The sequence below is a fragment of the Mastigoproctus giganteus genome, chromosome 12 (assembly GCF_048544385.1).
Source record: "Mastigoproctus giganteus isolate SK-2022 chromosome 12, ASM4854438v1, whole genome shotgun sequence".
In the NCBI taxonomy this organism is placed as follows: domain Eukaryota; kingdom Metazoa; phylum Arthropoda; class Arachnida; order Uropygi; family Thelyphonidae; genus Mastigoproctus; species Mastigoproctus giganteus.
In genome coordinates this window covers 98,501,676-98,529,421 of record NC_143586.1, presented here as the reverse complement: position 1 = coordinate 98,529,421, position 27,746 = coordinate 98,501,676, and the positions used below count along the sequence as shown (strand labels likewise).

Genomic DNA, 27,746 nt, shown 5'->3' with positions numbered 1-27,746 from the left:
AACTGGATGCAAAAAATAATTTTAATATTATATATTTGGATTTCAGGAAAGCTTTTGACACTGTTGTGCATGGAAGACTATTGTACAAATTGGAGCAGAATGGTATTAAGGGTAAGTTGCTACAATGGATAAAAGGTTGAGTGGGAGAAGACAGAGGGTGGTAATTAATGGGTGCTGCTCTTTGTGGAATAATGTTATTAGTGGAGTCCCACAGGGTTCAGTGTTGGGTCCTCTGTTGTTTTGTATATTTATCTATATACACTCTTAAGGTTATAAATAATGCCTTGATCCAGTGGTTGCATTAAACTGGTGGTATTGGGGTGAAAACAACAGCCGTATATTTGTCAACTTAAGTGTCTCAGCAGAATGTGCCATACAACAGTCTAGAATCATCAAAATGTCCCTTTTTTCTGAAGCCATTCTTCTGTCCAATTTTGATAACCAAGACTTCACCATAAGCCAAGCACTTCTATTGGCCTCATAATCACAGGGAAGTTGATTAACTGCTTTAAAACATCTTGGCTTGGAAAACTTACCAATCACAAGTGGGCATAGTTTTGTACTGCCATTTGAATTGCAGCATAACAGAATAGTAAGTCTTTGTTTATTAAATTTTCCACCATGACAAGACTCTCCTTGAATACCAAATGTTTTGTTTGCCAGCAAATTATAAAATAACCCTGTCTCGTCAAGATTAAAAATATCCTTTGCCTCATATTTTTCAAGAACGGGACTGTACAGCGCACACACCCAATCTGTAGCCTTTTCTTTGTTGACTTTGTTGGCAGTGAGCTGGATGATTTTGTAATAACTGAGAGGAAAGTGGAGGAGAGATTGTTGAGGATAAACATAAAAAAGGCACCTGGGGTGGATGGGATCTATCCAGTTATATTAAAGGAGGCAGCAAAGGAGGTAAGCAAACCCCAAGCCATAATTATGAGAGCTTCTTTGGACTCAGGGGAGGTACCCATAGACTGGAGATGTGCAAATGTAACCCCAATTCACAAAGGAGGATCAAAGGCTGACACAAGTAATTATAGACCTGTTAGTTTAACTTCTGTTCCAGGTAAATTAATGGAGGCACTGGTTAAAGAAGCACTGCAGGATCATCTAGACAAGAATTCAGTTATAGCTCAGACGCAACATGGTTTTGTTAAGGGCAGGTCTTGCCTGACCAATTTGATTGGATACTATGATGTAGTCACAAAAGAACTGGATGCAGGGAATAACTTTGATATTATATATTTGGATCTTAGAAAGGCTTTTGATACTGTTGCACATGGAAGACTTCTGCACAAATTGGAGCAGGTGGCATTGGAGGCAAATTGCTGTTATGGATAAGGGGATGGTTGAGTGGCAGAAGACAGAGAGTGGTAATCAATGGACACTGCTCAACGTGGACTAATGTTATTAGTGGAGTTCCTCAGGGTTCAGTGTTGGGTCCGTTGTTGTTTTCGGTGTTTATGAATGATATTGATGGGATATCAAGTTTAATGTCCAAATTTGCAGATGATACAAAGGTTGGCAGGGTTGTTAAGGACACCACTGACCCTATGCTGCTGCAACAGGATCTGGAAAGGTTGAACAGATGGGCTGAGAGGTAGCAAATGAAGTTTAACATTGACAAATGTAAAGTACTACATATGGGAAACAGTAACCCCAGAGCAACATATCAACTCTGTGCTACTACACTGACAGTGGTGGAGAATGAAAAGGACCTGGGGGTAATTATGCAGGCAGATATGAAGTTCTCTGAGCAGTGCAGACGAGCGGCAAGAGTAGCTCAGTGTCTTGTCAATGATATACAGGAATTTTTCTAGCAGGGATAAGGAGGTGATTATTCCCTTGTATAAGGCAATGGTTAGGCCACATCTTGAGTACTGTATACAGGTCTGGAGGCCTCATTTCAAGAAGGATGTAGAGCTGCTGGAACGGGTACAGAGAAGGGCAACAAGATTAGTGAATGGAACAAAGGGTTGCTCTTACAAAGAAAGGCTTAAGTTTTGCAAATTACAGAGTCTGGAGACTAGGCACTGGCGAGGTGATCTGATAGAGGTGTATAAGGCTTTGAATGGTTTGAGCATGCTCAATGCCAATGGGATTCTTCATCTTGCTCAGAATAATCAGCTCAGAGGGCATAAATTCAAATTGAGGAAGGACGGATGTCGGATAGATGTGCGGAAATTTGCCTTTGGCCAGCAGGTGGTTGGTTGGTGGAACCGACTTCCATCACTTGTTGTTGAAGTTGATAGCCTAAACAAATTTAAGGCTCAACTGGACAGGTATTTCGAGCGAACAGAGGGGTGAAATGGGAGTGGTGTGGTGTTTTTTTTTTTTTGGCTGATGCTGAATAAGCTTGCTTTCTTGCATCTTATGCCTCTGCTAATGCTAATCCAGCCTCACCGCAAACATTTTGTGAAACCAAGTTATTCATGTGTTTAAATCTTTGGAGCCAGCCACTGCTGCATTTGAAGTTTGCTGAGGTAGATAGTTTGCCTTTTCTTGCAAAACCGGACTTGATATTGGCAAATTAGATGCATGCATATGTTGGTACCACTCAGTTTTATTTCAAGCTCCTCGTGTTTTGGACCACTAATTCATTTCCTGTTTTTCATTGCTGCTCCAGTGTCACTCACTTCAAGTCTTTCAATTTTTCAGTATTGTAGGTAAAGGGATGTTGCATTCCTTTGCAGTGTCCGTTTTGCTTCTTCCGATCCTAGCCTCTTTATAATTTTTAGTTTAATTTCCAGACTTAATTCTGTCCGTTTGAATTTTGTCGCTATAACACTGCTAGAGATAAAATTTAATATAAAAATTTTAAAGTAATTTAAAGACAATTTCCAAAAAAGACATCAGCTCAGATAAAATGGCACAAAAAATAGATTGTTGTATACGACAACAAGAGATTCTGTACTGGGGCAACAATTGCAACTGACCTTATTCCCATGGAGAGCAAGGGAGTGCATGTAAACAACTTAAAAAAAAAATTTTTTTTTTCTTTTGTTAATTTAACAACTCGTTAGGAAAGATTGTTAATTTAACAATCTTTCCTTCAGAAAGATTTGTCAGAGTGCATATGACGTAGCTACCATAAACTGCTTTTGTTTACACAAAACTAATTTCTAACAAGTCAGTGCCATCCTTTGGGAAGTAGGGAGCCGGGTTGCCCGCAGACAATAATTGGTTCCCTATGCCAAGATTTGTATTAAACATACAAAATGACAATTATTTCTCACGTGGTAAAAAAGAACTTTGTAATGCATATTAACCGAATTTTGTAATAAAAGAATATATTTGCATAGAAAAGCTTAGCCTTTGGCTGGGGAATGGTTTGCTTCATATAAACAAGTACTTTGTATAAACAGAATTTGTTGACAAGATTTTACTATATTAAGGTTTGAATTGTAATAATAATTAAATATTTTGAAGGGTTTAATCACCTCTTGGGCATATATCTGTTGTATTTTTTGATTAGATAACATATTAAATAGATAAAATAGACTTAGTAGCATTCATTAGCATATTTTGTAAAAATTTAGCTAGTGACTTTGTAAGTTACAATGTTCTTCTCATACTGCTATCATATTGGTGTTTTGGGTGGAATATTGTAGCAGAGAAGAATAGTAGGGTTATTTATTAATTGTAATAAATAAGTATTTTGTGCATATTTTTTTTTTTATTTAGCTAAGGATATAACTAATTTAGCATTGTGATTGCTACCCTGTAGTGTAACTTTGTAACGTATATCTCAAATTTGATAGCTAAGGTATAACTTAAAACTATATAGTGGAATACGTATTTATGTATTAGCTTAGTATAATATTGTACAGTCAAGTATAGTATAGTAATTTAATCAATTAAATTTATTAACCTTATTAAATTTCTTTGTTTGTTAATTAATTAAATCGTATTTCAACTGAAATCATACCCCAGACTAGAGCAGCAATGCAACGTGCACAAAGTAGTGGGAGTGCTGTAGCTTGTGGGAGAACCGAAGAGGACAATTCTCCAATTCATCACAGCCTATAGAAATGTTCAACTTGTGAAATGTTTTTAGACCTTTCTAGGACAGAAATGGTGTTGCCAGTGGGGGGGTGGGATGTCTTTGTGCATGTCCAGTGTAAGCAGTGTGAAGAAGTTAGGTGCGAACTCGGTGCTATGGGCCTTTATGAGAGCTTGAGTGATAGGGTAGATGCCCTCGAAGGACTTGCATTGGGGGAACCATCACGCTCTCAGCAGCCCACATCAATGTCACAGTTTGCACTTGATCATCTGGCAACACAGCGGCAACCTTCAGGGCAGAATTTGCTAGTCCCACAGGAACTAGTTATTGTCGGGGAGACGGGAAATGTATTGTGCAAAAAGAATAGGTGGAATAGGACCAGGGGTATGTCTGCCAGGGGCAAACATTGATGATGTTGTAGAGCAGATATCTTTTAAAGGCACAAAGGATGATATTGTTGTACATGTCTGCACTAATGACTTTAAGAGTAGTAGATTGGTGGACTTAACAAGTACAGGTCAACGTTGAAAAAAAGTTGAGTTATGGTTAAATTTGAAAGTGTCTGAAATTCTGCCCAGACGTAATTGGAGGGATTATATGATGAGAGCCTTGTCAATCAATTTGTCCCTGGAGAGATTGCATTGAGGCTCATGGGGTAGAATTTTCTCAGTATGGTCTGTGCTTGTAAACAAGAGAGATTGTTTCTACAGGGATGGGACACCCTTAAATAGAAAGGGTGCAAGAATATTTGCTGATGCTGTCGAGGCAGTGTTAGGTGGGTTGGAAAACTACTAGCTTGGGGGGGGGATTCACAGACTGATAGATTAATGATGGCCACAGGGGATCGTGAAAGTGATTCTTGCACTGCTTCTATTCGAATGAGCAGCAGCCAGGAAAGCAGGGTGCTGAGGGTCATGGAACAAGTAAATACATGGATTATGTTAGGGTAACTAAGAATAGGTGTATGTATACTTGCATGTACACCAATGCTAAGAGTATAGTAAATGAATTTGAAGTGCTGGTCAAGACATCACAAGCAGATATTGTTAGGATATCAGACTTGGTGCCACACGGATATTAGCAGTACGGAATTGGAATTTGGGGAGTACAATATGTACATGAAGGGAGGAGGGGTTATGCTGTTAGTTAAGAAACACAAAATCTAAGGAAGTGCTTCCAATTGACATTGGTGGACAATGCAATTTAAAGTCAGTGTGGTATGACATAAGCATTGGGAAAGGGAAAATGAGAGTAGGTGTGTGATAGATCTGATGAGTATAATGATGTGATAGACCTGATGAGTATAATTAGCAACTGCATAGAGAAATAGTGATCCAGTAAATCAGATTGTGTTATAATGGGGGATTTTAACTTCCCAGATAGTGACTGTGTCCGAGAGTTGTAACTTCCTAGATAGTGTCAGGAACATATCCGAGAGGCAACCAGAGGGAGTAATACTCTCGATCTGGTTAACAGCAGTGATTCTTCATGCGTTAAGAATCTGCAGATAAAGGAACCACTAGGCAGCAGTGATCAGTTTACTGATGTGGGATTTACTTAAAGATGTAACTACCATCAGGGGTAAGAGGAAGGATTTTTCCTCTCGTAAAGGTGACTACAGTGGTCTCAATTTTTAAGTTCTATACAGTGGGATCAATGCTGCTGCTGTTGCAGCAGCATTGATGCCACTGTATAGAATGCTGCTGCTGCTGCTGCAACAGGATCTAAAAAAGTTGAAGGTGGGCTGAGAGGTGCAACTGAAGCTTAACATTGAGAACTGTAAAGTACTGCATATGGGAAGCAGTAACGTATCAGCTGTGTGGTACTACACTGACAAAATTAAACACTACTGTACACTCAGGGTAGTGGAGAATGAAAGAGACCTGGGGATAATTTTGCAGTCAGTTGTGAAGTTTTTCGAGCAGTGCAGACAGGCTGCCAGGGTAGGTCATGGGGTCTTGTCGATAATGTACAGGAATTTTGTGAGCAGGGATAAGGAGGTGATTATCCCCTTGTATAAGGCAATGGTCAGGTCACACCTTACTTGCAGACTTGATTACTGCATACAAGTCTGAAGCCTCAGTTCAGGAAGGATGTAGAGTTGCTAGAAAGAGTATAAGAGAAGGGCAACAAGACTGATGAAGGGAACGAAGGTGAAGGGTGAGGAAAGGCTTATGAGGAAAGGCTTAAGTTTTGCAAATTGCAACTTCTGGAGACCAGCCACCTGTGAGATGATCTGATTGAGGTGTATAAGGCCTTGAATGGATTGAGCAATCTGAATGCTAATGGGATTCTTCCTCTTGCTCAGATTACAAACATGGGTGATTCCATGTCAAGTGGCCTAATTTTGTAGATGGTTCCTGCTCAACTATCTTCAATATTTTGTTGAAACTTGGTGTAGATGTTTAAACAGGTTTCCAAAGAAGCTGTGCAAAATTTAGTTCAAAATATAGTATGCTTGAGGCACCAGCACCTTTTTTGTGGAGGTCACTTGCGCTACGTGGAGTAAATCACAAAAAATTTCAAAGTTTTAAGTGTTATTGTTACACAACATTGAGAGGTAGTGCTCTGAAATCTGGTATACCTAGTTAACTTTTGGCAGAGAATGCAAAACGTTTGGTGTCCAGGCTCAAAAACCTTAATTTTTTACAATGAGGTCTAAAACTGGCACCAAAAATTTGTCGCAACAAATTTAAGCAATACTTTTGAAAGTCATAACTTTGAAATAAAAATCTTTGGTACCTTCTTCTTTGGCCATTCCATTTAACATCTGCATGAATTCAGCCTAACTAAATATGAGCTCTTATACTTGTTTGCTGACAGATATTTTCCTTCAATGATACTCAAAATTTGACCTATCTTTAGGGACAAATATCTTAATGTGGGACACCTTAAATTCTCGTTTTTTCCACCATTGGAAAGAGCAGGTTTTAAGCAACAAGAATCATGGTTTTTCAGTTTTGTGTCTTGCTACTTAAGGCCTAAAAAATGACCTTAAACATTTTATATTTTCCGCGTAATATTTGCATGCTTATTTGATGGTTAAGTTTCACATCTCAATAAGGACAGAACTATTGCATTTACAAGAGTGAAATGTTCTGCAATTACTCTGCCCTTTGGTTTAAGGAGAAAGGATATATTGCCAATATAAAAAAGATCTGTATTTTTAAAAATGGGGAAGGGGGTGCAAATGGCAAGAAAATAAATTGCATGGGTTTCTTTAGTGCAAGTTCCCAAGCCTGAAAAGTGGTCTTTATTCAGGATTCCAAGCATAAAGATGATGTTCTATTGGTTTCTAAGCTTGAAAGAAGTTGTAACTGCAACAAAATTTATTTAGAACACAATACAATTTGAAATAAGCAAGTGAGTGTGAAGATATTGAATCTTCACAATCACTTAACTTCCCACGCACTGCTTCGTAATGGCCTGGAATTTTCATTGATGGTTGATATTACTACTTCAGGCAAGCTATATTATCATCCCATTGTTGTGGTTTTTTAAGCTGGAAGATTGGCAATAATTTGTTCAGGAATCCAGCAGACATCTTGTCTAGCAGGCAGTGAAATGAGCGAGCTGCTCCATACGGATGCATGAAATTCACCAATACATCATGTTCTTCAAATGAAATTTCACAAATATTTCCAATCCACCAATTATTGTCATAAATACAGGCAATGTATTGGCCAGGTTGTAAATTAACAGATGACACATACTGAATATTGGTTTCACTAGTCTGATCTACACAAGCTACAAATGGTGTGCCATTTGATACTCTGCAAACAAGAATCTGTCTTGCATCAGTAGGAATGAAGTGATTGATTTTTTCTTGTTCCAGCAATAGTATGATCATCTATGAATCTTTTCTCTTGAAATGGGCTTACTTGCTCAATTTCCTCTTTAGAAACAAAACAGAATTTTATTCCAGTCACAGGCTTGTCAAAAAATTCAAACATGTTCAGGATTTGGTTTTCAATTGGACGTTGGAGACTTGCATGTGCTGCCAATTGTTTTATTGTTCCACCAATTCCATCACATGGTGACTTGCCATGGCTAGTCCCAAAGAAATTCCATTCAGCACTGATATCAAAATCCTTCTGATGACACAATTTAATAAAATTCTTGTATTGAGCTGCAGAATCATCACTGAAGTAGTTAATGTGCCTGATTTCTGTCATGAAACTCTTCAAACATTCAGTTAAGTTGGTTAGAAAAACATGCACTGCAGTTGTGTCACATCGAAGGCAGTCACTGATTATGCAGAAACTTATATTCTGAAGTTCAACATCCTTGTAATAAATGACAAATGGATGCAATGTAGCCTGGCTGTTCTCCCAGTGGAATCCTTGAACAGCATCTTGCAGGTCAAATGAGTAATTTTCTGCAAAATCCATCAAGATGACCAATTCTCCTGTCCTTAGGCTTTCCTTTGTTTACTTAAAATGGTAGCTTTGATGTTTAGCAGTGTAGTGATGACAGGAAAGGTTAAATGTCTTTGTACTCTACTCTTCAATAAAATCTTCTGTTGTTAATTGTTTTCAAAAATATTCTCTAGAAACTTTTTTAATTCATCTATTCCTGGACATTTTTCACACCGATGAAGCATACAATCTTTTGACTCCAAACCGGTCTGTTTTACTAATGAGAACCTTGTAATCACATTCAACAGGACTTGATGCTAGCATTAACTTGACATTTTGATGGATTGTGCATACACATACAGAATGTGTTCCTGGTGCACCAACTGTGACACACCACTTGGGTCAAAGTTCACAAAATTTAGAAAATCCAATGTCAGATCCATTTCTACCTTGATAAGTTATAAACATTTCCTTCAAATTGCTGAGTAGTAATCACATTTGCATTTTTATTCCATCTGCATTTCTAATGGAAATGTAATCTTTCTTTCCAGGGCATATCCAACTAAATTCATCATCTTCAAAAAATTCCATCTTTTACTTTACTTGCTCAGAAATCTTTTTTCCAGGTTTGGCCATGATTCCTTTTTCTGCTTTCAGTTTTCTAGCTTTCTTGACCATTTTTTTTTTTCTGAGACACTAAACTCTTCCATTGTTTTCTTTATGGACCAACTACTGGAGCTAGTGTTAATATTTGAAGTATTTCTGAATGACTTGATACCATCAACTTTTCTTTCAATTCTTTCAGCAGCTCATTGTAATCTAAGCAGTTTCCACACTGATGACTTGCACTTGGCTCCATGATGTCATTTGGATCCAAGCCAATTTTGCTGGCAATTGCAGCTTGTACTTGACTTGCCTTCCTTTTGGCATATCCTTATGAGTATCTCTTAGCCATTTGCTAAAATTTCAGAGGAGAAATACCAATAGCCATCAAACTTGTGTTCACACTTTCAGTTACATGCATTTTGTCATCATGATCTTATCCAGATGAGGTTGCTGTTCTTATTGCTGGGTTTTGGCTGTTAGACTCTTTTTGGCATGATGGGCACAGCTTCTGGCCTGGTTTTATGTCTACCTTTGTTAGGTCTTTCAGGTAGTCTGACAAATGCAAGACCCATTCACTGCACCAAGGAAAATTAGTCGGCCGAAACTACCAGCTGCTGACTGGTAAAGAGATTGAAGCTATGATAGGAGACCTACAAATACCTAGGGATGATGCAGGCTCGACAGTTAGAGCACAAGGAAATCAAGAAGTGCCTGACCGAAAAATATCGTCAGACTCAGAAGCCTGCTGAAAGCAAAACTGAACAGAGGGAACACAGTTAAAGCGATAAACACCTATGTATGCAGCTCCAGTACTAACATACTCCTTTGGGGTCATAGATTGGACTGACACAGAGTTGGAGGATATCATGTGAAAGATAAGGACAATGATGACCAAAAGCTGCCAACACCACCCGAAGTCAGCAGTGGAGAGACTAACAATAGCTTGGAAAGAGGGTGGAAGGGACCTGATAAAGCAACAGAAAACGGCGATAGTTAACCTGAAGGATTACTTCGAAAACAACACAGCACCACTCTACCAGGCCATAAGGAAGATAGATAAGCGGTATACCCCCTCCCGCCCAGACGGCACAAGAAATGAAGCTAGAAAGATGGGCAAAGAAGACACTCCACGGCAGACACTATAATGATCTCCATCAAGATCACATTGATAACATTGCTTCCAATGCACGGTGCACAAGTGGGACGCTGTTTCCCTAGACTGAAGGATTCATGCTGGCCATCCAAGACCAGGTAATCAACACCAGAAACTATAGAAAATACATCGCAAAGGAGCCCGGAATGTCAGATGACACATGTCGACAATGCCACCTGGCCTCAAACGATCCAACATATCACCGCAGGGTGCAAGGCAATCACCTAGACTGAGTACACGGTAATACATCAGAAGCTAGTGAGGAAATGCCAGCTGACCAAAGGAAGTGTACCGTACTATAAGTACGAATCCCGGGCAGTACTAGAGACCCCAACCCACAAGCTGTGCTGGGACTGCACCATAATAATGGATAAGACCATCCCTCACAACAGACTGGACATAACCCTTGTGGACAAGATGGAAAAGGCTGCCTACCTGATTGACATAGTGGTGCCCAACATTAGCAATGTCCAGAAAACCATAAGGAAAAAATTAAGAAGTACACGAACCTGAGACAGAGGTCAAGGAGATGTGGCATATGCAAGAGGTATTGACAATTCCAATCATCGTGTCAACCATCGGTATAGTGCCAAAGACCCTACCTAGCAGCAGTAGGTCTCACAGAGAACACCTACAAGGAACTCCAGAAAGTCTCAATCCTGAACACCTGTAGGATAGCCATAGTTCCTCGACCAACAGTAACACCAGACATTACAACCAGCCTGTGTACTTGGTAGCAGTATCCGTCACGGAGTGGTGCCTCCATAGCCAGGTGGGCAGGAGTGGCAGTGCGTAGCACACACTTCTTGATTAGACCGGGGTTTGAGCCCATGACCACCAAATACAGAGGATGCAGAAAGGTCAGGGAATGACCACTGCATATCCCCGGAGCAATATGGCCTTAGTTGCTAATGCTCCTAAAAACCAAATAACGTAAACTGTCACGGAGTGGAATTCCCCAATTAGGGAGAAACAATAATAATAAGCACACTGTCTTCTTCCACTGAATCATCCCTTTATCCATAGCTGTAACTTGCCCGTAATGCTAGACTGCTCCAGTTCATGCAGCTATCTTTTATATGCAACAGTATCAAAAGCTTTCCTGAGATTCAAGTATATGATATCAAAATTACATCTTGTATCCAGTTCCTTTGCCATTGCTTATAGTATCCAGTCAGTTTGGTTAGATAAGATCTTCCATTAACAAAACAGTGCTGTAACTGAAGTATAATTGTATTCCTGTCTAGATGGTTGTTCACTACTACTTTAACCAGTGACTCCATTATGTTCCATGAAACAAAAGCTAAGCTATCAGGTCTGACTCGCATCTCTCTCTCTGACCCCCCCCCCCTTTGTGAATTGGGAGATACATTCATACATCTGCAATCCTCATAGACTTCCCCTGAATCATGGATGCTCTCATAATTATGGCTAAGTGTTTGCTTACCACCTTTGCTGCCTCTCTTAATATAATTTGATAGATTCCATTCATCCCTGGTTCCTTTCTTATATTTAATAATAAGTGGACCCAAGCACACCTTCAGGTCTGCTTTTCTTTATTGTTTATATTAGTGATCTGACAACTTTATTTCAGTCTGTTAATGTTGAGTGGAAACTCTATGCAGATGATATTAATCTTTACAGTTATTTTTTTTTCAACGGACATTGATAAACTCCATTTCTGTTCTTGATTCCCTCTCACTCTGGCTCAATAAAAATAACTTGTTTCTAAAACCATTAAAATGTAAATTATGTAAATTTCACTTGAATTGTGCAGTTAGATCCTTAGTCTTTACTGATTATTATTTTGGGAACTTTCTAATTGCAAGTACTGATACATTCAAGGACTTAGGTATCCTATTTCAATCTGACCTTTATCCTTTTTCCCATATTGGTCATGTAATATCTCAGAATTCCTAACTTCTTGGATTAATCAAGCATTCTTCCTCTATTTTCAAGAGTGACAAAGTTATTCTTCTCTACGAGCAGCTTATACTTCCCATTTTCAATTATTGTGATATTATTTGGTCCCCACAACGGGATTATCTTTCTCACAAACTTGAAAGAATTCAAATTAAATTCTTATGCTATTGAAATCGCCTTGCCTCGCACTGTTGAAATTATGGAGATCTTTGTGGTCACTTTAGAATCGTTCCTCTTCACTTCGGACAAGAACTCCACGGGTCTCTTTTTGTCTTCGATATCATAAACTTATCAATTCTCCCTCTCTTCTTGAACAAATACTTTTTACTGTACCCCACTTAAATTCACGTTATTAAACTAATTTTGCAATGCAGTCCTTCGTATTCAACACTTACTTGATAGTCCTCTGTTTAGTTTCCTTCAAGTATTGAATAATTACAATATTGATTTTACATTTAATCTATCTATGTATAAAAAATCTGCTCCTTTGTTTTCTTAATCTAAATTTTGGATATATTTTAATTCTGGTTTTGTATTGATTTCATAGCCAACACTATTTTTACCTCCAAGAACTTAAATGATGTTTTTAACCAGTTTTTATGCATGGATTTCAAAAATCACCATGCACATCACAGTTATTAAATATAGAGTTATGTTTTACCAAAATATGTCAATTTTGCATAATCTAGCCAGTAATGTATGACATACTGATTTATTTTAAGAGACATAAGCTAATTCTCTTAATTTTAGCAATCAATTCTGGCCCCTTTCTTGTGATAAACATAATCAGACTTGTACCTACGGTTCTTAGGTTCAAATTCCGATTCAACAATTTGAACAGAGCACACTTAGCGTTTTTGTTGAGGGTTTTTGTAGGCTGTGCCAAGGTTTTCCAAGTATTAACTGATTGTGACGTTCTCAGGATTGTGAAACTATCCTCCAAACATAAGCAGACTCTTGAGAGTAGGAGGGTGCAGCCCTCAACCCTTGTGTGGTAGCAGTAAAATAATTTCTGACTCTACCTGCTGATTCTCAAATATTTTTTCTTTGTGTTTTCACACGAGTAGAACTAGTAAGTTGCCAAATCTGTGTACTATGTAGTGATGAAATTTGAATGTTTTGTTTTCATATTGTACTGTTAAAAACTGAATTTGTTTTCAGAAATTCATTTAGTGCTACAATGAATAAGCAGACACGTGGGGAGTGTATCAATCATCCAGACAATTTTTATGTTTGTGGACGGTTTACCCCAAAGACTCGAAGGAAAAATGTCTATGACATTACAAAACTTTTGTATTCCTTTTATTTCGGATGTAAAATTGGTGATCAAGACAACCTTTGGGTGCCTCAAGTCTTTTATTACCATTTATGATAAATGGAAGTGGTTACATGGCAGACTCAAAGCATTACCTTTTGTAGTCCCTGTGGTTTTCCAAGAATAAATAAATATGCATCTTTATTGTAAGATGCACAGGTACACACAGGTACCCTGACTTTACAACACCCTTCATAGCACTAAGCCATGGGTTAACAAACAGCAGAGATATCATCTTGCCGGAATTACAATACAGGATACTTTCATCAGCCATATGGTGCAAGGAAGCCTGAGGCTTTTGCTGCACCAGGGGAAAAAAAAAAAAAAAAATTCTGAGTTAAACACACACACACACACACACACACACACACACACACACACACACACACACACACACACACAGAGACGGAGACAGAGAGACTCTTCAATGCGATTAAATTAAAGAAAAATTATGTATAAATAACATAATGCAGATTATATTAACTTAAAAATAATAACATACAATAATAATGATACATCAAAATAAAAATATTATTTGTACATCAGATTACAAATTAATAAAATATTATTAGTAATAGAATGATGCATTCATACTACCTGGGTAGTAGAAATGGAAATATGTTACCCATACTTAAACAGCCTTTTTCATACTATGACATTTTGTCAAGAAATATTTTTAGATTAAACCATGCACACCGTCAAGCATCTCTCATATTGTGGAGTTGTATTTCATAACTGGGTTGTCACTGTTGCAACAGGATACCTGCCCACCCACCGATGATGGAGCCAATCAGTTTCGAAACGGTGCCATCTGGGTGGTGGTTGGTGCCCATCTGAGAATAAGTAACAGTCGTCTTCTCTACAAGAGAAGTGTTACTTATTTGAAGTAGTGCAATACCTATGCAACTTGTTGTAATGGTATTCACAATATGAGATATAATAGAAAGATGCATTCGTACTATCTGGCTAGTAGAAATGATGGAGAGGCATTACCAATGCTTAAACAGCCGTTTTCAATTAATAAATTAAATTAAAATAACACAGGATAGTTTTCCTTCAAATGCTTGGCAGGCCGGAGCGATCTCGCCTCAGTCTGGTCGTTGAATACACTTGCAGATCTAGGATTCCACGGCTATACTTGTCATCTGCGATTTTACGCAGGTCGGCATCCAAGGACTGGGCTAGATGAAGCTTTTGATAGGGGAGGAGGCGATCTTTAAGATGCAGCCTTGAGGGAAGAGCAAGAAGCTTGGGAGTGGAGCGGAGAGCTGGTTGGGGGATCTGCCAACACAGTGTCCCACATGTTGGGTGCTAAGATTTTTCCAGTGACCATTTTTATGGTGAAGAGGAGTTGTCTTTCATGCATTAATGCTGAAAATCTGGTGACATTCAGTGCTTTGGTCATTGTGTTGTGTGCTGCTGTGGTGTGAGATGATAGTTCCATGGCACCCACTTCAGGTGCCAGTATTCTGTAGCATTTTAATGATTTGATTGTTGTGTTTGCAGCTGAGCCTCACAACGCTGCTAATACAGTTCAACTCCGAAAATTATCTTCCTGATATGTTTTATTAGATATGTGTTCTGGATATGTAGCAAGTGCTGCTTGGCAACCCACCATTACCTGTTGAATTTAACAGAGTTCTGTGTGATGATGGAACCTTAATTTTCTGTAAAATATCACACCCAGATCTCTCTGCTTTTTGACCCAGGGGGTCAGGACTCTGTCAATTACAGGCTGAATTATGGTTGATGTGGGTTTAAGTGAGTATACCACGATGGCAGATTTTTCAGGGTTGACTTGCTTGTCAAATCTTATGAGGTAAAAAAAAAAAAAAAAAACTGCAGCCATTATCAACTCACTGCAGTATGGAAGCCTCCTCAACAATTCATGCTGAGGGAAATGGACCATAATCTGCCCATGCTGGTCCAGTGCAGGTTGGCAGATTGACTGTATTTAGCAGTCGGGCTTGAACCAACCCCGATCTACTCAAAGAGTGTGTGCTACTGCACTCCCGCTCCTGACCACTTGGCTACGGAGGCCTTAAGTGATGAGGTACTGCTGTATTTCTGATAGTCTTGTTGGCGTGTACTGTAGTGTCTGTAATGCCAGACAGGACTCCCTCTTGTGGCATGCCTGTTTGTATTTGCCTATTATGTTTTCTTTCCTATGGACATTTAGATGGTTCTATTTTGATGAAGGGATGTCAGAAATTCAGTACTTGGCCTGTGATTTGATAGTGAATTTGAAGGAGCTTGAAGCAGGGCTGGGATGTTGACACTATCGAAAGCAGTGTGTAGACCTAGATATGTTATTGCCATTTCTTCTTTCTCTTCAAACGATTCAAGGAAAGTATTGGTCGTCATAAGCAGATTACTAACTGTTGATCTATCCTACAGAGCGTAATGAATTTGAGGGAGGATGTGCATGGTAAGTGTAAGATCCATCTCGCATTCCTCATGTTTACTGAGTAAACATGAGCGTGAGATGGATCTAAAGTGCTTGGCTTTAGTTGACTGGGAAACTTTTGGGAGTGGCCTAACAGAATACATATTCCATGTTGGAGAGAAAAATTCTCCTTTTAATATGGTCTTAGACATCATTAAGAGAGGATCACTTAGATATGGGCTCAAACATTTAATGATAAACTGTGGAACTTTGTCAATCCCTGTATGTAGTACTAGTTTTAGGCAGTTGATTAATTGTAGATATAAGGTCATGTATTGTAATTAAAATGGTTGAAAGTGCATCGTGGACCGGGCTAGCCAGGTGGGTAAAGTGCCTGCCTGGCAACCCAAAGCTCGCGGGTTCGGATCAAAGTAAAATGCAAAAACTTTGGGAGGTGCATTATAGCCACAGAAGCCGATGCGCCAACAACTAACAAAAAAAAAAGCAAGTGCATCTTTGGGCACATCATCATCATCATCAAACACAGGACTCGTGGTGACCTTGCTGAAATTGTGCAATTAAGTCCATCCCGACTTAAGGATAGAGCTGTGAGGAGAGTTCAAGGTGTTTCTGGGGGTATAATGGAGCACCCTTACAGAGTGCGATTTCAATATGATGCTTTATGGCCTGACATCTGAGGCGGTTAAAGCTTGCTCGTGCTTTGGAGTATGCAATTTGGTCTGGAATCCATCCTGTCCTTTTCCATTGTTTGTAGAGTTGCTGTTTAAGTTGCTTAGCTCTGGGGTCCACCATCCTCTTGTGCATTCAGAGATCCTTATTTTTTTTGAGGCTTCAAAATTAGAAATTGTGTTGAGCCAGCGAGTTAAGATCTGAGGCAAGTAGATCACACTGCTCAAGTGCACTCCAAGAAATTGCAGTGGCTGCTTCAAGACATTTATTAATGTTGATTAATTTTGGGCTTGTTATTACCTTTGTGTGGACCCGAGTCGAGATGTTGTAGTTTGGAGTTGGAAAATATAAGTTAATGAAAACTGGCAGATGATCTGAATTAAAGGCTGTTTCTGCTGTTGAATTGAGTTTACAGTTGCTTGAAGATCTCTTATCAGAACTCAAGAACTAAAATGGTCTTGGGCAGACACATAGCTCAAAGACATGATGACAGATGGACTAAGAAAATAACAGTACCAAGAGGAGCTAAGAGAAAACCTGGAAGACAACAACGGAGATGGATAGATGAAATTCATGAGTTTGTGGGTAGTAAATGGATGGCCATTGAACAAAACAAAAGGAACTGGAAAGTTGCTGGAGAGGCCTTCATCTTGCAGTGGATTGAAGATGGATGATGATGAGTACAAGATCAAGATAGTTGTTGCTCCTGGTTGGGATATTATTAATTAAATGGATTCCTAATGGATGAAGGTTAACCATCTAATCACATTAATGATTGCTGTTTCTGTATGATAAATATATTTGGTATGTTTGAAAAAAAGCAAATGCGCTATAATATATCCAAATATACATTCTGCAATTTGGCCTGTTCCACACAGTGAATTTGCCAGCCAACAACCAACTGAAGACCATCTTCATTTGGTTGTCAAGAAGCAAAGCTAAGCCACTTTTTTTTTTTGTTAATATAACTAGAGCTCTAAAGTGTTTAGGGCATAAGCCTCAAGCTATGGGAGAGTCTGGACTATGTATAAATATAGTGCAAGCGCATCGGAATTATATAGCTATATCTGAATAAATCAGAATATTAGTAAAACGGCATCATTTTGTTATATCTCATATTGTGAATACCTTCACAACAAGTTGCCATGATATTGCACTACTTCGAATAAGTAATGCTTCACCTAAGGAGAAGACTAATGTTACTTATTTTCAGATGGATACCACCACCCAGACGGCACCGTTTCAGGGCTATTTGGCCCTTCTTCGGTTTAGGTACCCGAGTGATGCAATGATGGCAAAACAGTTATAAAGTATAACTCCACAATATGAGAGATGCCTGATGGTGTAAATAAAATAGTATTTCAGGTGTATCATGTATTTCAGGGATGCCTGAAATACATGATACACCATCAGGCATTTCTCATATTGTGGAGATATACTTCATAACTGTTTTACCATCATTGCATCACTTGGGTACCTACTCACCCCACCGAAGAAGGGCCAAATAGCCCTGAAACGGTGCCGTCTGGGTGGTGGTATCCATCTGAGAATAAGTAACATTAGTCTTCTCCTTAGGTGAAGCATTACTTATTTGAAGTAGTGCAATATCATGGCAACTTGTTGTGAAGGTATTCACAATATGAGATATAACTTAAAACGATGCCATTTTACTAATATTCTGATTTATTCAGATATAGCTATGTATTTCTGATGTACTTGCACTATATTTATACCTAGTCTATAACTAGGGCTGTAATTCATTAATTTTTATTCTTGGTGCCTAGACTTGGAACAGATTGACTAATTACTTTAGTATAAAAAGGGTATAAAGCCTCTCCTTTGCCAAAGAGTTGGGTATACTTTTGCTATGTAATATAGCATATCAAAAAATTGTAAATATCAGGAAGTTCAATTATAAAACAAATTAAGGATGGTGGGGCTGGACTTTAATTAGCAAATACATGGCTTCGTAGTGGTCAATTCCATTAGCAGCCTCTTTTAAACTTCATTCTTAATGAAGAATCCCCATTCTTGGTTTCTTCAAACATCACTTGTCGTGATACTTATCTCAAATAGTCTGGTTTTTTTAATTTAATTTTAATCATGGCTCAGGCTAGAGTAGCAAAGGAGAATTCAAAATAGTGGGAGTGTTCTGGCTCAGAACTTTCTGAGCTAGGAAGTGCTGAGGAATTCTGTAGTTCTGCAAATCAGGATCTTATAATGTGCATTACCTGTTATATATTTGCAACGCTATCTATAGTGGGCCAAAAGGGGTGCAGAGTGCGAAGGGATTAAGTGCAAATTTAACATTCTATTAGGTCAGAGGTTCCCAAACTTTCTCGGTTCACAGCACCCTTAGTGTCCTAGTAATTTTTTTTTTCATAGCATCTCTAGGCCAAAAGAAATACCTAACACACTGGTTTTCGACCTTTTAATATATACCTATATAATAATTTTCTTCTTCTTCAAGATTTTTCTTTTTCTTCAAAATTTAGTTGATTATATTTTATTATCTTTGTATTTAGACTTTCTAAATTATCTTCGAGAGTTTCGGCAGCAATAATTTTATTCTCTTCTTTCCCTGTTGTTTTGATCGTTATGTATAATTTCACAATTTTCGCTCTTCTGTCTTGCCGTGCTGCTGGCAATTATTTTATTTATTTTTTTTTAAATTATTATTCTCACTTAAGTTTATATCTCAAGCGTCATGTAGAGGAAAATGCTTTTTGCTGCCTCTGATGTATGCTTTACCCCTTTTTTATATAAGATTCAGTTTTCAATTATTTCAAACATTATTCAAATATAAGTATTAATTTTCTTTTTTATATAGAGGTACTAAATAAAGATCAATTATAGATCACCACAAAATTAAAGATAAAGATATGGTACAATGGATACTGTACACCTTTTTATAATGAAATAAATATATAAATTTCAAAAATAATAATAACTTTTAAGTAATTTAAACCGTAATTACACAGCACCCCAAGAATGTTATGGCCCTAGTGTGCTGTGGCACCCTGGTTGAAAACAACTGTATTAGGTCAATATTGAGAACTTAAACAGCAGGGTTCTAATTCCTTTTTAAGGAATTAAAACAGGGGGGCCTATCATGTACTCAGCTACCCAACTCAATGGTTGAGCCTATACTAGGGCATTGGACAATCCAGTGGCATTGCAAAAAAAGCAGAAATAACCTGTCCTGCAGGAAATATGTTGTGCAAAAATGATAGGTGATAAAGGGTAATGATGTTGGAGAGTAGGTTTTTTTTTTTTTTTTAAGTGCACAAATGTTGATATTGATGTACACTACATTGGTTTACTTGATAGTAAGAATATGTGATTTGTGGATTTACTTAAAACAGATACAGGGCAATTTGAGAAAAAGCTGTGAATTAGGATTGAAATTGAAACTATGGAATTTTTCCCAGATGTAATAAGAGGAAGTACATGATGAGAGCCTTGTCAATTATTTCTTCCTGGAGAAATTGTACAAGGCCCATGGAGTAAAATTTTTCTCAGTATGGTCTGTGCTTGTTAACAGAATATTTTTTTTTTTTTTTTTTTTTTTTTTATACAGAGATGGAATATCCTTCAGTAGAAGGGGTGCAAGAATGCTGGTGCTGTTGAGGCAATGTTAGGTGGGGTGTAAAACTGATATTTTTTGATTGGGCTAAACACAGGTTTAATTGCAGATGCAAGCTGAAGAAATGGATTCTTGTACTGCTTCTATTGAGACATGTAGCAACCTGTAACACAAGGTGTGGAAGGAAATTGCAAGGCCTACTGGCCCCATGGGACATGCAATTACATTGGTTGTTTTAGAGTTACAAGGGCAAAAACAGATGTTCATAAACTGGGTTGAACACTGATACTAGGAGTATATTAAATAAATTAAGTATTGGTTAAGTCATCAAATGCAAACATTGGTAGGGATATTGGAAATATGGTGCCACTTAGACATAATGGATGCAGAATTCGAATGTGTTGAGTAAAATATGGACAGGGTGGTAGAGTTATTCACTTGGTTAAGAAGCACAGAATTTAAGGTATTGTACCCACTTGACATGTGAGGACAGTGTTAATGTTGAGTCAGTTTGGTGTGACAAAGCACAGGAAAAAGAGTAAAGTAAGCTATAGACCAAATTATTGTGATGAATATAATGAGCAGCTGACAAATGGAATTAACTAGTGAATTAAAATTGATTTCAACTTTCCAGATGGTTTGTTACTTGCATTGAAATGGAGTGTTTTTGAATGTATTGAATGACCATTTTTTTGCTTCAGCAAGTTCAAGTAGAAACAGGAAAAGGTGATACTTTAAATCTGATTATCAGCAGTGACTCTTCATGTATTAAGAATCTCCAAATAAAATAACCATTAGGTGATTCACATCTATTATTTTATGTGGGATATATTTAAAGCTATCACTACTGTAAAGTGTATGGAAAGGGAATTTTGCTTTCATAAAGGTGACTACTGGTCTTATGTAGTTTAAATTGTTTTCAGTGTAGCCCACTGATGTTAATAATTGCAAATTCTAACTGGGAAGTATTTACAAAAATAGTCATAAAAGTCACTAAGCTTTTTATACCAAGGGATTGTTCAATCCTTAGATCTAAATGGATGTCTGATGAGACTAGTGGCAGACAAGATATATGCATGGGATGATTATATACTATCATGGGACACAGCAACCTACAAAAATTGTAAAATAGTTTGCAGTGAAGTCACTAATGTGGTTAGCAAGCTGAGGCAAATTATAAGAAGTCCTTTGCTTAGAATTCAAAGAAAATTAGCAAAAATACATAGCCTATCTTAACACTAGAAGGAAAGGCATGAACCATGTTAGCCCACTAGATATGATTGGTATAACTGATGATCCCATTCTGGTTGTTATTCAATTTGTCAGCAACCAGAATGGGATCTACTGTATATGATGTCAAAATTATTTTTTATATGTAGCATCTACATTCACACATGAAGTGTTGTTTAAGGATGGGTATACCAAATTTTATAACTGGGAAGTAAATGATTTTGTTATAACTGAGAAGAAAGAGGGAGAGAAATTATTGAAGCTTAAAGTAAATAAAGGTACTTGGGGCAATAGTGTATCTCTCCAGTATATTAAAAGAAGCAGCAAAAGAGGTATGCAAACCTTTTCTCATAATTATCAGAGCATCCTGGGATTCAGTAAAGATCTCTTTAGATTGGAGATTTACAAATGTCTCTCTTTTCACAAAGGGGTGGATCATTTGAGTGAAGTGAGTAATTATAGACCTCTAAGCTTAGGTTGGTTTGGCTTCTTTTCCTAGGAAAATATAGGAGAATCATTGAAAAGATTAATCTTGAGATGAATAGTTATATGGCAATTGCAGCACAGATGTGTTAAGGAGAAATGTTTAGCTATAGTCTGATTAGCTACTATGATATGATAACCAAGAACTACATATAAAAAATAATTTTGGCTTAATATACTGTAGATCCTCATTATTAAAGTTTAAGGGACCTAATTTTCATGTTTTGTAATAAGGTTTGTACTAAAGAGGTGTGAAAAGCTTTTTTTTTTCCCTTTTGGTACATATATCAACAGTGATGAGAAATACTGACAAAAATAAAATTTAAGTAAAACATAAAACCAGTAGCAAAAACATTGTTTAACAATAATAAGAGTAATACACATTATTAGATTTTCTTTTAAAATAAACTAAGAGAAATGAAACAATTAATGAAAATATAGTATATGCAGTTAGTATCATAATTTAGTAAAAAATAATTGGTCTTAATATGAAAGGAAACAAACCAATTAATTATTTAATAAATTAATGTAATTTAAAGAAAGATGCTATTTCACTTGCATGGTTTGTTTTTAGCATTCTTGACTGTAGCACAGCCATTTAAATGTGGTAGTTGTTTTGTTATCGATGTTGTTGCAGGCCAACACATTCCCTATGTTCAAAGGCAAAGTGTGTGCTGCTTCAGTTTCACTTTCATTTTCATGACTGGTAACAGTCCTTTTTCTTGGTTCTCAGCAACTTGTATGGTGTTGGCATTGCTGTGGTAGCAACATCATCTTCTACCTTAAACTCCTCAAATTTGCCAACAAAATCCATGTACTCCTTCCAAGTTCCATTTCTCCACAAGACTATTACATTCACTTTCTGATGATATTCTTTTACATTGTCACTCTTTCTTTCTGAAGTAGTTGATCATTACACTTGATGCATACTGTCCCAGACAATAACAGCATTATGGATAGTATCAAAGACATTCCACTTCCATTGCAAATTGTTCCTTGTTCCCTCCTATGTTGCAGATAAAGTACTTGATCAGGCAGTCTTTGTGCTTTCTTGGGGCTAATAGTTATCTTGATCCAATGGTTGCATAAAACTGGTAGTATTGTGTGGTATCACAATCTACTGTGAAAGGTAAGGAAAAGGGGTTTTGCTTTCATAAAGGTGACTACTGGTCTTATGTAGTTTAAATTGTTTTCAGTGTGACCCACTTGATGTTAACAATTGCAAATTCTAAATGGGAAGTGTTCAGAAAAATAGTCATAGAAGCTACTAAAAAAAAATTAACAGTAAGCCCAGCCCTTCTATTGGCCTCGTGATTGCATGGAAGTTGATTAATTTATTTAAAAAACTGGACTTGGAAAAATTTACCAATTATAGGTGGGCACAGTTTTGTACTGCCATCCGCATTAGTGCATAACAGAATAGTGCTTCTTTGTTTAATTAATTTTCTACCATTACACAAGACTCTGCTTAAACAGCATTTTGTTTTGTAGCAAATTATAGAACATACTCATCTTGTCAGGATTAAAAATATCCTTTTCCCCATATTTTTCAAGAATGGACTGTACAGAACATAACTAATCAACCTTTTCTTTGCCATCTGATTCAAACTTTCTACAAACATTGCATGAAACTAAGTTATGCTTGGAGCTAGCATCTGCTACCCTTACCTTGCAAAATTGGACCTGATTATTGGCAAATTAGATGCATGAATTCATTGTGTGCTATACAAAGTTATGAAAAAATTTTGGACTGTTTCAAGCTCCTCATATTTTGCACCACAAATTTGTGTGGTTTTTTTTCTGTTATATCTGTCAGTCTTTCCCTGTTTTAGACAAAGTAGGTAAAGGGATTTTGTATTCCTTTGCCATGTCCATTTTACTTTGTTCATTTTCAGTTAAATTTCATAATTCTCCTAAATTTGTCATCATAATAGCTGGATGTGGTTTATTAAGAACAACATTTAAATTTTTGTTTAAAGACACTAGCTGAAATCCTTTAAAAGTGGCAAAAATTTATATAGTAAAAAAGCTCTTTGAACCTGGTATAACAATTTCAACTGACCTTAATTATGCTTTTCACAGTGTATTGTAGCTACCGCAAACTGATTTTCTTTACATAAAAGTAAATTTCAAAAAATGAGTGCTATCTTTCAGGAAATGCAGAAGAACGAGACTACTGAATTTTTTTTTTTTTTTAACCATACAAAATGCATTTTTCCATTTTTCCACACATGAAATAACATTTTTTTTTATTTCGTGTGTGGAAAAATGGACTTGGTAATACATATTAACTGCATTTTGTATTAAATATTTTTACATAGGAAAAGCCTGCTTTCACAGGAGAACAATATTTGATTTGTATAAATGAAAATTTTTTATAAAACATTGTTTTAAAGAGAAACTACAGTACTTGACTTCACTATTAAAGCTTTTGACACTATTCTATATGAACGACAGCTGTACAGATTGGAGCTATGTGGCATTAAAGATAGGTTACTGCTATGGGTAAATGGATAGTTGAGTGACAGAAGACAGAGTGGCTGTTAATGAGCACAGCTCTTCTTGGAATTATGTTGTTAGTGGAAGTCCCTGAGGGTTCACTGCTAGCTTCTTGTTTTTAATATCATTTAATAAATATTGAAAACAGTCTGCAGATGATACAAAGATTGGCAGGGGGATTAATGACAGAAATTCATAAATGTAAGGTACTGTATATGGGTAGCACTAATTTCAGAATGATAAAAAAAATTAGGTGGTGATTGATTAGCCAAGAGCACAAAAAGCACTCTTACTAAGAAAAATTTCTTAAACTAGGCATCTGTCAAAGGACACTGAAGTGTTTAAGGATTAAGTAAACTAAATGTTGATGGCACCCTTGCTCTTCTTGGACAACACACTTAAGTTGACATAAACTTAAATTGAAAATGGATTGTTGCAGGCTATCCTGCAAGCATTGTTTTTCATTTAAATTTCAACGCAGATGTGTAGGAACTTCTTTCAGCCAGAGAGTACTTGACTGTGAAACAAACTTCTGTCGGGTGTTGTTGGAAGTAGGTAGTTTGAATAAATTTGTGAAAGGACTAAATAAATTGTGGTTATTTTTTTTTATTTGATTATTCTGTTGATGCAAATAAGCTTGCTTATTTGCTAGTTGTTTGCCACTACTTTATTTTGAATTGGCATCTGTTATTCCACTCCTTTCCTCTAAACCTGTTTTAGAGGGGTACTTATCTGCGTACATATTTGCTTTGAGATCCGCCAATTGAGTACTTGATTGTTTCTCCTGGCAGTCAGGTTAACAATTCATGATTCATTTTATATTTGATATCCGTTGTATTTCATTTTATATTTACCATATTGAGGCAGCATTCATTCTAGTCCTTTAATTGTGCCAGATAATGTACTTCATACTTCTGTTGGTTTTTTCACAGGAATGAATTCATTAATTCTTTATGTCCTAATGGCATTTCTTAATGTACCCCAAATATTGCACAAGTTGAAAATAAGGATATAGGACTATATAAGCCACGCTAAAAGAGGGAATATTCAATCTTCAAGTTCTAATCTTGTACACCATTATGACAAAGGGGATTATGTGAGCATGGTACATAAAAGGATTTCAACAAAACGGTGAAAAAAAACATAGCCACAGGTTCCACTGGAAACAAGCATCCAACCACACAATCATAACTCTTTATAATAAGGAGGATAGTCCTATAACCAGTGTCAACTCACCCCTAACCACACTTTCTGGATATTTGGCATGTATAGCAGCCAAGAGAACATTGCAGTGCTTCAGCATATGAGGCAATGCTTAAGCATCTCTTATCAAGCAGGATAATCAGAATTCAGGACAGAATCCCTTTTATTTACAGGGTTGTAGAAAATAAAAAGGAACCAAAAAAGTTCTGGAACATTTGGCATTATAGTACTTATGTAAATTGTTTGTTTGTTTCCCCTGGCAATCAGGTTAACAATTCATGATTCATTTTCCTTAAACTTGCTTCTCCCTTTTACATAAACATTGTTTTCATTGCATGCTTTTTTTGTATAATTTTTCTTGGGCACTGCGTTATTTTTAATTGGCTTCTGTTATTCCATTCCTTTCTTTGAATGAAACCTGCCTTTCAGAATAACTGAAACTCTGGAAACTTAGACTAATTTTTCTTCAATTTATTTCATTTTCAATTATAAACTAGTTTTTCAATTTTTTTTTTCTCTTTGAGAAAAAGCAGAAAAATCAAAAAATTAATTATATTTAAAAGGATAAATTATTTCAGCTATCTCCCTTTCATTAAAAAAAAAGTAATTGGCTATCATTCTCTCACTATTTGTAAGTAGTAACACTTAAGCACTGTGCCGACTACTTTTGAGAAGATATATATATTTATTTAATGTTTGATGCTAAACATTGATAGGAAAAACTACAACCAGGTAGGTATTAGTATAATTTTTTTTCTATGACATTATCTTGTTTTCCCATTATTGGTTGTCCTCATCGTGTTAAACACCATAAAGTGTATGCGACACCATACGGAGTTGTCATTCTTTGAAGAATGTAGATGAAATATACAGAGTAAAAAGACTACTGGGCTATCTAATGTAAAATTGAAGTATGCTATTTTCTTATTTAGGTTTGTATGGGGACAATGGCATTCTTCCTGCTAGGGCAGTCATCCCTCTTGGTAAGTATTGTTAAAAACTTTATCAATATTTCATAGATAATGAAAAGATTTTACATAAATATTAGTATTACTATTTTTAATACATGTGAAATTAATATTTAATTTTTTTTCATGATAAATTAATTTTTTTTTTTGTAAAGTACAACTCTATGAACATGTTTGCTACACAAAAACACTGTTGTCATTTCTAGTTGGTTACAAAGTAGTTGCCAGTAAATAGTACAGCACAAAATACAATGAGAAGTGAATAATTTCTCTTTATGCATTTATACAGAAGAAAGACGTTTTCTGAGTAGTGTAAATGGGCAGCCAGGAAAGCCCGTGGTGTCCTTTTGATGATTTATTGAACATTATCCTGTAGAGATATGGAGGTCATGGTCCTACTGTATAAGGCAATTGTAAGACCACATTTGGAATACTGTTTGTGTGTGGAGACCTCATCTGAAAAAGCTATTGAGCTTCTTGAAAGAGTCCAAAGACCTCAACTCATGTGGTGAGATCAGCAAAAGGACAACCATATGAGGAAAGGCACAGATTATGTGGGCTACAGAGTGTGTGCAACCAGGTACCTCAGAGTTGACCTGATTGAGGTTTATAAAGCTCTGAGAGGGATTATTAAAATGAATGAAGGTGCCATCCTCACATAGATAACTATGTGAGGAGGGAGGGAGGCAAATAATATGTATTTTTTTTTTTTTTTTTTTCTGTGAAGTGCTGCAGAAGCCTGTGGCTTCTTTGCACTATATGGCTATTACTATTACCAGAAAGAAGATCAAACTTAAAATAAAATTAGCAAAATAACCACTATAAAGAATAATTAAAATAATTAATATAGAGAGAGAGAGAGGAAAGGGGGGGGGAGATATGGCTGAACTGTTACAGCCTTCAACAGCGGAAAAAGATAAACAAAGTAGTAGTTGTGGATTGTGATGTGACTGACAAATCACAGACCTGTGCTATTTCTTAAATGGTAATTGCTATCACAGTTTAATAAACTGTTTTTAAATACAATACAGTGAAGTTTACTTTTGTATACTATCTTCATCCTGCATTAGATTTCACTGAACATACCTTGAAAAACTAAACCCTCTTAATTTCTTCATGTTCTTAACTTTCGTTGTTATATGTGGGGTATATTATTTTGGGTCATTAGACTAAAATTTTATTACTCAAATCTGGAATGCAACACATGCAAAAGTGAAGGCATGGCAGTTGCAGAACAAATTCAATTTGTTTCAATATTTACATGATAATAGAATGTGTTGAGACATTCAGAAAATAAGTAAAATATGGTTTAAGCATAACCAATGAAGTGTGTTAAATTAATT

General features: G+C 36.7%; 1 protein-coding gene across 1 annotated transcript in view; it reads left to right on the top strand.

The window, feature by feature from the left end:
- LOC150077293 (lipase maturation factor 2-like) overlaps positions 1-27,746 on the top strand; it is a 378,351-nt gene that overhangs the window by 30,248 nt on the left and 320,357 nt on the right. Inside the window, exon 2 of the mRNA XM_090386704.1 lies at positions 26,368-26,418. Within this exon, the coding sequence (XP_090242830.1) occupies positions 26,368-26,418 (51 nt within the window). The remainder of the gene's footprint in view (positions 1-26,367; positions 26,419-27,746) is intronic.